The 11,449-nt window shown below is 38.8% G+C and overlaps 1 protein-coding gene across 1 annotated transcript in view; it reads right to left on the reverse strand.

The window, feature by feature from the left end:
• PTGR2 (prostaglandin reductase 2) overlaps positions 1-11,449 on the reverse strand; it is a 28,420-nt gene that overhangs the window by 3,907 nt on the left and 13,064 nt on the right. The window contains exons 4-8 of the mRNA XM_006884692.1: positions 9,879-10,049; positions 6,920-7,129; positions 5,858-5,979; positions 2,929-3,016; positions 1,209-1,248 (exon numbers count right to left, since the gene is read on the reverse strand). Of these exons, the coding sequence (XP_006884754.1) occupies positions 1,209-1,248; positions 2,929-3,016; positions 5,858-5,979; positions 6,920-7,129; positions 9,879-10,049 (631 nt within the window). The remainder of the gene's footprint in view (positions 1-1,208; positions 1,249-2,928; positions 3,017-5,857; positions 5,980-6,919; positions 7,130-9,878; positions 10,050-11,449) is intronic.

The raw sequence follows: 11,449 nt of genomic DNA on the forward strand, positions 1-11,449 counted from the left end.
GAGATAAGGGTCGGCCCGGAGCTCCGCAATAAACCTCTTATCTCTTGCTGTTGCATCAAGCCGGTGTCTTGGAGTCTTGGGTCTTCGCCGTCCACTCGGGACAGAACAGGACCAGCGGTTTGGGAGTCCTTCACAACTATAGGACCATAGCGACCAAATTCCCGACGTAAATCTTCAGACCTGGTGTCGTCAGCCACGTTCCTCACGAACAGAGACGTGTTGGGGGGACGTAGGTAGCGGGACATGTCGGCGTGGTGAAGCTCACCCACGGGCACTAACGGGCTCCACAAACGCTCCGCACGTCCTGCAGCAGCTCCAGCAGAATAGGCATTTTTTCCAAGGTGCCACTAAGTAGATCTGAACTGCCAACTTTTAGGTTAGTTGTCAGTGACAAACTGTTTGGACCATAGTCAGCCTCTGCCTTTGAGTTATTTCCAATTCATGTTATTTCAACTCATGTGCTGTCCAATGCATAGTGACCCTGTAAACAAAGTGGAACTACTCCAGAGAGTGTTCAAAGCTCCAAATCTATATAGAAGTAGACTGTGACATCTTTCTCCCTAGAAGCAGCTGGTAGGTCCAATCCGCTAGACTTCTCAATAGATGAACACTATAATAATAGTGCCACCAGGGCCCCCTTTTGCCACTTAGAAACTTCTAAACACTTGGGGCCTGGTGCTAGGAAAGGCTGTTCCTTGTATAAGAACATAATGCTTGAAAGACCCTCAACTGGGTGGTCTGACACCGTGACTACAACAATGGGCTCTAGTGTGGTAGAGATTGTAAGGGAGGCACAGGATAGGACAGGGTACAGGTCTGTTGTTCATCAAGTCCCTGTGAGTCATACCCAACTCAACAGCACCTAACAGCAACAAGAAAGAAGACGCCTCAGATTCATTTAACCTGAAAAAACTACCGTCAGGCTAAAGGATTCACTCCTAATTATTGCATTTTCTTTCCCCATAAACTATTGATGAAACCAAAGAAACACTTCTTTTCTAATACACAATGTGGAAACATTATATCTTAAATACTAGAAAACAGAATTTTCATGAAATTTAATTAAGCATTTTAAGGAATCCTATAAGAAACTTCCACAAGAAAGATATAGGTGATCTAAACATAAACACCAAGTGGTGTCATGAAAGAAAAAAGGAGTATTTGTGCCGAGCACATGCATGCTATAAATAAATCTTTAATCATCTTACCTCCCATGTTTTCCAATCCATTGATCACAGTCTCTTTGATCTGCAAATTAGAAAAGCTAGATTTAATTTTGTTTAGACTTCAATGTTTGTTTAATAGTTCCCCTTTTCTTTTGCAAAAGACAATAATATTGCTTGGCATTTTCTGCCTAAAAATAGATGTGGTTTTTTTTTATAGCATGTAAGTAACAAAAAGAACTTTTGATTAGTTGACTTTTTATAATAAAATACTACCTTCCAAGGCATAGTCTTCAGTTAGAAGCTGTCCTCTTTCCAAAATATTAAATGCATAAGAACATAGAACTATATACCATGTGAAAGTTTCAAGAACACCCTAGATATGGGTTTGTGGTCCCCAGATTAGTAACTCCTGATTTAAAACAATAACCAAGAGTGATATATCAGTGTCAAGGAGAGCAGGAAAAAAGGTGATAAAACAGCTAGGGGCAGTGGGAGGTGACTGAATAATTTGATTAAGTACAGCTTCTGAGAGGTAGCTGTTGTCGTTGCTAAGTGTCACTGAGTCACCTGCTATTCACAGTGACCCTAGGTACAACAGTTCTGAACCCCTGGTCTATCTTGAGCCAACCTCATTGCCTCTGACACACCTACCCCCATCACCCCAGTCACTGAATCAATCCATCTTATCCAGGGTCTTCCTCTCTTGTGCTGTCCCACCACCCTCCCAAGCAAGATGTCCCTCTCCAAGGACTGGGACATGCACAAAGTATGTCAGATGGAGCTTCAGAATCCTTGTCTCCAAGGAGCAATCTGATTTCACCCTCTCCAGGACAAACCTGTTTGTTCTCCTAGCAGTCCATGGTATATTCAGTAATCTTCTCCAACAGCTCAAAGGCATCAATTCTCCTCTCAGCTCTAGTCATTGTTCAGCTTTCTGATGCATATATAGCAAGTGACTGCAAAGACCATGGCCTTCATCATGCACGTGTAAATTTTTATACTACAACCATTTTATATTTGGAAAAAACTTTGATTTTATAGTACAATCCATGGAAAATAAAGCTTCCCTTAGATAAAGGGAGTAAGAAGTCAGGGTTTCTCAATTAGAAGCTACTTTCTTGGGAGACAAAATAACTTTTTATGCAGTGAAACTTATGAAAGCAGGAATTTGAAGAACTGATTTGGCTTCCAGGTCTCACAGTTTTCCATCTTTTACAGAGTGCAATCTTACTCCTATTCTATTACTTGTTTGGTAGGAAATATTTTGAGTTTTCCTTCTCTCAAAGGTTTGACCTTAAAGAGGTTATAGCTTTAGTATGGTTATTATAACATTCAATAACACGTTTACTTACAGGAATTTTTATTATAAAATGAATAGTTTTGCTATTTGTTTTTAGATGCAATCAAGTCAACTATGATTCATAACAACCCTAAGAACAATGGATCTGAACCCCTCCCTAACTGTACCATCCTCATCATTGCTGATTGATTTGAGTCGAGTATTATAGTCACTGTGTCAAGCCATCTCATTGAGGGTCTTCCTCTCTTTTGCTGGTCCTCCACCAAGCGAGGTGTCATTTTCCAAGGACTGGCCCCTCCTATATGCTCAAGTTATGTGAGGTGAATCACTGTTCTTATCTCCAAGGAGCCCTATAACTACAATTCCTCCAAGACATATTTGTTTGTAATAAATTAAAATCATACCAAAGTGTATCAGGTGGCAGGAAGCATTATACTGATAAACAATAAAAGCAAGCTATACCTTGAGTTTTCCTTCCTTAAACCACTTGCTCAGCTGTAGAATGCCAGGTTCAAATTTGTCTTTATAATTTAACACCATAAATCTTTCCCTGTAGTGGAAGACAAAAGCATAATGATTAGAGCATGGGGTGTGTGTGTGTGTGTGTGTGTGTGTGTGTGAAAGAGTTCAAGAAAAAAAATCACTGTAGAATGCTATCTTCTTGTCCCTCGGATGTTAGCATTTAATCACGTGGAATTTGACCAAAGAGTGTTTTAGGTGTAGTTACAGGAATAGGTATAGGTAGTAGTCCTATTGTTTCTGTCTCCTCAAGATCTAAAACCTATTTTAGTGACAGCATCTTTATTTTTTTAGGAATAAAAAGAAAACTTTATTGGCAAGTTTTTACATGGGTAAAATAATATTACATACAAGAAGAAAGTAAATGATTGTGGCAAGAAATAGTATTTATTGAAGAGTTAACCTCATTTAAATCTACTGTCTCTTCTATGAGCTAGGAATTATCAGTTAGCTTATTTACAGTAAAGGAGACCAAGATTTTGTTGCTGTTGTTAGGTGCCAAGATTCTGAAGGCAGAGTAATTTGCCCTTGGGTGTCTGAGTTGAGATTAACTAGGTGTTTCTGACAGTGACAGCATCTTGATGTTCTTTTATGAACAACACTTTTCCCCATCTTCACGTGACCTGTTGATGTTTAGGTTCCACTGAGTCAACTAAGATGCACAGCAACCCCAAAAGATCTGAATCCTGTGCCCTGTCTTGTGTCTTCTCAGTATCTCTGTCATGTTAAAACCACCGTTACAGTTATTGTGTCAATCCATCTTGTGAAGGAGCTTCCTCTCTTTCTTTGATCCTCCACATTTCCCAGCATGATGCCTTTATTCCCAGGACTAACCCATCCTGACAACATGCCCAAAGTATATGAGACAAAGTCTCACCATCCTTGCCTATAAAAAACACTGTTGTACTTCCTACAAGACAGACTTGCTTGTTCTTTTTGGCAGTCCATGGAATATTCAGTACTCTTCTCCAACACAGCAATTCAAAGGTATCACATTTGATAATTCTTTTGTAATTCTTATTCACTGTTTAACTTTCAGATTAATAAGAAGTAAATGAAAATGCCATGGCTTACATCAGGTGCACTTTAGTCTCTAATCTGACACCCTTGCTCTTCAGTACTTCGGAGAGGATCATCACAGCAAAATTTCTCAATCAAATTCTCCCTTCTGATTTCTTGATTACTGAGTGTTGATTGTGGACCCAACTAAAAGTAACTCCTTGACAATTTCAATCTTTCTTCATTTACAATGATGTTGCCTGATGGCCCAGTGAGGAGGATTTTTGTTTTCTTGATGTTGAGATGTAATCAACATTGATTTCTGTAGTCTCTGATCTTCTTAAGTGCTTCAAGACTTTTGTTTGAATTTCTGCAAGCAAGGCTGTGTGATCTGTAAAACACAAGTCGTTTTCCAGTCTTCCTCCAACCTTGATGCCACATTCTTCTTTACACAGTGCAGCTCCTCAAATGATTTGCACAGCATACAGGTTGAATAGGTGTCAAGAAAGGCTACAACCCCAGCACAAACCTTTCCTGATTTAATACCATGCAGTGTCTTCTTGCTCAATACTTATGTGACCTAAACCAGGATGTTCAGAGGCAAGGATCAGCAGCTTTAGGGCTTGAAGCCACAAGGAAACAGCAACTTTCTTTTCATTTATATTGCTAAACTTGTCAAAGGTAGGGCTGGAGTTACCAGTCATTCTTTTGCTACCATGAGGGGAGAGCCTGCAGAGAACAGTGCCAACCCAGAAGACAGCAGAGCCCAGAGGTGCAGAAAAACTAAGACCTAAGACCTGATGCCATGGTACAAACACTGTATCCAAATAAATTTATCATAAATACATAATCATATATCTGAATGGCTCAGATACATGCACTAATAGATTTCATTTGCACTCATTAAACCAGCATACACTGTGTTTGTATCACAACCAAGAGTTCTGATAGAAAACTATCATATTTTTGTTTTTTAAGATTTCTGCTAAGGTCAAATAAACCAAAATCTAAATTTTGAGCTAGCTTCAACATTCATATTTTTCATTTAAGGCAACTGCATAAAAGACCAAAATTTATACCAGAGGTGGATATAAGGGAGAAATGGGGAAGTTATTACTTAAGGAGTATTTAGTTTCGGTTAAAGAGGATGGAAAATATTTGAAAACAGTAATGGGGGCAGGTGTAGATGATAAGGTTGGCTGAGGATAGAGGAGGGTTCAGAGCTGTTGTACACAGGGTTGCTAAGAGTTGCAAGCAACTCAGTGGCACATAAAATCACAACAATTATGGTTAAACAACATAGTAAATATAATTGTCATTGAATTGTACACTAAAATATGCTTGCAATGGCAAATCTTTTGAGATATATTTAGGTAGTTGTTGTGTGCCACGGAGTTAGAACCAACTCATAGCTGATCCTCAAGCACGCTTTTAGGTGTAGTGAATCACAGGAGGAAACTGCCCAGCATTCTCCCATGGAGCAGCTGGTGGGTTCAAACTGAATGTCTACAATGGGCTTGTAACACAGCTTCTTATCCCTAGGTTACCAGAGCTTCATACATGTATTTATTTCTATTTCACAGCATTAAAAAATTTTAAAGGCATATTTTTCAAGTTTATTTAGTAAAGCAAAATATTAATAACTATATTTCATATACATCTCTGATGTATAAGCCCTCCAGTGGCAAGAAGCTGCGCTGCAATCTCAAAGGCACATGGTTTAAGGTCACCAGCTGCTCTGTGGGAGAAGGATGCGTAATCTCCTCCCGTATGATTAACTGCTTCTGAAAAACACCAGAGAGTCAGCTATGGGTTGGTTCTGACTGTATAGTACAAAAGAACCTGGTAATCAGGGCAAAGGAGTAGAACGTACCTTGTGATGTTGTTTTTTTCCCGGATGGCTTCTATAGCAGGGGGCAGTGGTGGAGGGTAAGGCACATCCTTGTTATACTGAGAAATTTGACCACACAGTATGATGTGGCTATTGGGATTCATCTGTTCAAAGAAAACTGATAATTATATTCAAAGAGCTATACCTTTCTAATGTTGACTAACTGTATACTTGTCTCAATGAAAGTCCCTGTGACTGTATTTATTCAGTCATAATAATAACTGGTTCAGTACCAAGCAGTTAATTTGGTTCTAGAGATTTACCCATTAAGTGAAATTAGAAGTTTTGATTAGTCTAAGTCTACTCTAAAGGAACACAGAGGTGAGAGTCAGATAACAGCAAAAGAATTAATTAGGTGTTATTGCTCTTGTTGATACTTTCATTAGTTGTTAAAGATTAGAGTTGCTGTTACATGCAACGAGTTGACTAAGACTCATAACAAGTCTACTAACAACAGATTAGAACCCTTCCCTCTCCTGTGCCATTCTCACACGCTCTGCCTTAAACACCTTCATCTTAGCTGCCCACAATATAACACATTATAAACCTGTCCATGTGCTTCATCGGCTTCTAGAAAGACGACAGCCCAGAAAACTGTATGAAGCAATAGGGTCACTGAGTCAGAATTGACTAGATGAGACACAACAACCACCATCCAAAGTCAAGCACCCTAGCTGTGGGTTGGTTAATGGTGAGATTATGAATCAGGGGTCAGAACTTTGTCATTTAAACATGTTACTGTAGTTTTTCATTAAAATAAACCGAAGATGAAATATATACAATTGCTAGGGAAGAACGGAAATTGATACTCCTGGGGCAACTCTGTAAGCAAATAGTAGTAAATAGCAGTAAGTCTTTTCTGTTACCACTTAATTACAACACAGATGATCATTTTGTTACAATAAACTCTATCACTTTCCAAAGAGCTTCCCAGTATTAAGGGAAAGAAACCACAAATGGCAAATGTTGTTGTAAGTTCTTTTTAACCATAACCCCCCCCCATAAATACAATATTCAAATTTATAATAAAAACAAAGTAACAACCTGACTTATCACAGCATCAGTGATGTCACCACCAACATTGTCAAAGTAAACATCCACTCCAGTGGGGCACAATTCTCGTAGTTGTTCACTCACAGCCCCCTTTTTATAATTAATTGCACCATCAAAGCCCAGTTCTGAGGTCAAAAAGAGGCACTTCTCTTGCGTCCCACAAATTCCCACCACATTGGAACAGCCAAGCAAATGGCCAATCTAGGAAAAAATTTTTGAAAAATAAATGACTTCTCATATTGTGACATTGCAATAGAAAACTGTGGAAATACGTAAAACACTACAAAAATATAAATCTATTACCCCACAATTTAGATTAGATGATAATAATTTTAGCTAAAAATAATATGATAAAATTGAGGTTGGGGAAAGAGTATTATCCATACTGAAAAAGAAATGAAATTAAAAAGTAATTAAATTCTGTTTAAATGTTAAAATACCACAATTTGAAGTGATTTCGTGAAGAAAATATTCAAACCCAAAACATCATTATCTCACAATTCTATTTTTTTCAGGCCTGAAGGAATTGAAAACATCAATAAGATAAAATGGTTGTTTCAATGGTTTCACATGACAGAAAGCTATTATTTATACAACAAAGCACTTAATAGCAGACCAAAATATTTACTAAGTTTCTAGAATCTAATGACTACTTTCTCATTTGAGGATTTTTTTAAAACATGAGTTTCGGGGAGCTCTGGTGGCCTAGTGGCAAGGAACTGCAACTATAATCCCAGAGGCGCACGGTTTGAATCCACCAGATGCTCTGCCGGGGAAGGAGGGACAATCTCCTCCTATACCAGTCAGATCTGATTTGACGGTACATGCACACAAAAGAGAAAAAAAAACCAACAAAAAAACATGAGTTTCTTGTGCTACAATCTCGTAGGCATGCGGTTCGAATACACCAGATGTTCCACTGGAGAAGGGGGGGCAATTTCCTCCTGTACCAGTCCGATCTGACTGCGTACACAACAAGAGAAAAAAAAAGTATTTAAAAAAAAAAAAGATTAAATTCTAAAACATGAGTTTCTTTTTTGAATTCATAGAATTCCAGACAGTTGCTCTATGAGTCTTTTTTTTAATATTGATAAGAGTAATGATTTCTCATATACCATGTCCATTTTTGTTTAACAGAATATTGTTGTTATGTGTTGTCAAGTCGCCTGCGACTCATAGTGACCCTATGTACAACAGCCCTAAACTCTGCTCTACCCTGTAAACCTCACTGTCTCCGACATACCTACCCCACTTACACCAGTCACTGAATCAATATAATACATAAAAATCTATAATATGCGCTCAGTACATACACTAAACTGGAACGATACAGAGAAGATTAGCATGGCTCTGTATAAGGATGACATGCAAATATGTGAAGTGGTATTTTAAAAAACTATGTTTTTCACAATTTTATTACGCACCTAAGTAGTATGATAATGTGTGTCAAGAAGGTGTAAAATGTTATATTCCATTTTACATTACATACATATGCTGTTGTTGTGTGCCCTCAAGTCAGAACTGACACATGGCAGACCCACCAGTGGGTATTCCGTGGCAATTTAATCATAAGGGAGGAGACTGCCTAAGGTCACCAGAATGTCATATATATATATCTATATATATATAGATATATATATATATGTTGTGTTATTATGTGCCGTTGAGTCACCTCCACCTCATAGTGCCACTATATACAACAGCTCTGAAACTTGTCCTGTCCTGAGCCAGTCACATTCACTCTGACACACTTACCTCCATTGCCCTATTACTGTATCAATCCGTCTCATCCGGGGTCTTCATCTCCTGCCCTGTTCCTCCAAGTTTCTGAGCATGTTTTTCTCCAAGGATTGGTCCCTCCTGGCCACATGCCCTAAGTATCTGAGACAGAACTTCAAAATCCTAGCCTCCACGGAGAAACTTGGTTTCACCCTCTCCAAGACAGACACCTATTAGTTTTCTCGGTGGTCCATGGTACGTTCAAGACTCTTCTTCAGCACCACAACTTGGGAAGGTTTCAATACTTTTTCTGTTATCCTCAGTTACTGTCCAGCTCTCTGATGCATAGCAAGTAATTGCAAAAACCATGGCCTGGATCAGGCACACATTAATCTCTAGACTGACATTGTTGCTTCTCAGTACTCTGGAAAGGTCCCAAGAGCAGATTTACTTAATTATGCAATTCATCTTTTAATTTTCTGACTGCTGGTACCAAGAGTTTGGATGTGGAGCTGAGCAAGTTGAAATTGTCAACAACCTCACTCTTCTCCATCTATCATGGTGCTGCCAATTGGCCCAGTGGTGAGAATCTTTGTCTTCTTGATGTTAAGCTTCAATCCATATTGAAGACTACAGTCCTTGACCTTCTGCAGCAAGCACTTCAGGTCCTCCTCAGTTTCAGCAGGCAAGGTTCTGTCATATGGATAATGCAGTTGTTGATGAGTCTTCCTCCAATTCTGATGCTACATTTCTCCTCAAAAATCCCAGCTTCCTGAATGATCTGTTCTGCATACAGATTGAAAAGTTGTGGAGACAGGACTCATCCTTGACATACTCTTTTCCTGATTTTGAACAATGCAGTGTTTCCCTGCTCTGTTCTGAGAACTGTTTCCTGATCCAAGTATAGGTTTGGCATAAGCACAATCAAGTGTTGGCCTAGTGGCAAGAAGCTGTGCTGCAATCCTGAAGGCATGTTGTTCGAGGCCAGAAGCTGCTCTACAGAAAAAAGATGGGCAATCTCCTCCAGTGTGATTAACTGCCTCTGAAAATCCATCGGGGGGTGGGGTGGAGGGGTGGTGGAGGTGGTGGTGGTGGTGGTGTCAGGTATGGGTACATTCTGACTCCAGAGTACACAACAATATAGTTACTGAGAATTAAGCTGGGTATATGTATTAGGAGATTTAAATATGATTACTTTTTAAGAAAATCAACTAAGTTTCCAAAAGCTTACCTGTCCAGCCAAAGACCCACAAGCACCAGCAGCACCACTGACAACCATTGTCTGATTGGATCCTGCAGTTACATGGCCTTTTTCTTGTATCCCAATCAAGGAAGTTAAGCCAGGCATACCTATAGCTCCAAGAAAGTAAGAAAGGTGTCCATCCACAAGCTGAGGGTCCACCTAAAACAAAATATTAGCCTTTAAAAATAATAGTAGGCATTTACTCCTGTTGTAAACAGTATGGTAAAGGCCAGCTCCTTAAACAGACACTGTCCTTAAGTAGACACTCATTCTGTCTTGTTAAAATGTTATAATTTACTGAAGGAAAAGAACAAAACAAAAACCCAACCAACAATCAAAATGGCTATACAATATAATCTCACCCCAGCAATAATAACAAAGTTTAAGAGGGTAGCAAACAACAAATGCTGGTGAGGTTATAGAGAGATTAGAAATCTTATTCACTGCTGGTTAGAATGTAAAATGGTAAAACCATGATGGAAAAAAGTCTGGCATTTTCTCAAAAAGGTGGAAATAGGAGATACTAAGTCTAGACAAAGAGGGCCAACGGGAAGAATTCAGAATTCAAATGCTGATGACCTTGCCTGCCGCTGATAAGAAGAGCAAACAGCTTTGTCTGCCTAGCTAAGCTAACAAGTGGACCATAAATCAAAGTGGAATGTCCCTCCCTAAAGATTCTGTTCTAAAAATCCTCCTTGATAACTTCACAGTATAACATCCCATTGTGCATCTCCAGAATGAGGAACCTACCTGGGAGGTCCCAGATTTCCCTCCTTTTAATAAAGCTGCATTAAGCTTTTTCTCATTGTAATTCTCTCCTTAAGTCTACTAACTTAACAGAAATAATATTTGACAAGTTATCTCACTATTGAGAATATATACTAAAGAAATCAGAGCAGCAACACAAATAGACCTATATTATCTGTTCCATTATTCACAAGAGCAAAGAAATTACGTAGCTCAAGTGTCCATCAACAAATGAACAGATAGAAAAACTGTGGTACGTTCACACAATGCAAAACACTACACAACATGGGTGAGCCGGGAAAGACATTATGCTCAATGAAATATGTCAGTCACAAAAAGACAAATAGTGCATAACACCACTGTTACAAAATAGGACTGACATGGAAGTGTTGAGGGATGAACTGGAAAAGTGGACAGATAATGAGCATTGTACTAGAATAGATGAGGGTAAGGTGTGTCTGAAAGGAATATATGATTAGGTATTACATGCATGACAATTAACAAGCTATAACAAGAGGTATATTACAAAGTGGGCTGGGGAAGGGGGAAGGAGAGGGAGAGAGGAAAAGGTGCAAAGAATGAATAAAAACCCAACTTTTTGTAAAATTCACTAAAGTCACAATTTAAAAAAGTAAAAGAAAATTCACCTCTCAAAAAGCTCAAACTGACTGTGTTTAGTCAAAACTAACTTCTATTCATAAATATTACTTCTCTTGCAAATCAAGACAACCATGAGATATCATCTCACTCCAGTAAGACTAGCAAAATTTAACAGAACAGCAAGCAACAAATGCTGGCGAGGTTGTGGAGAG

Source organism: Elephantulus edwardii, unplaced genomic scaffold (assembly GCF_000299155.1).
Source record: "Elephantulus edwardii isolate Elephantulus edwardi_28Jun2011 unplaced genomic scaffold, EleEdw1.0 scaffold00037, whole genome shotgun sequence".
In the NCBI taxonomy this organism is placed as follows: Eukaryota; Metazoa; Chordata; class Mammalia; order Macroscelidea; family Macroscelididae; genus Elephantulus; species Elephantulus edwardii.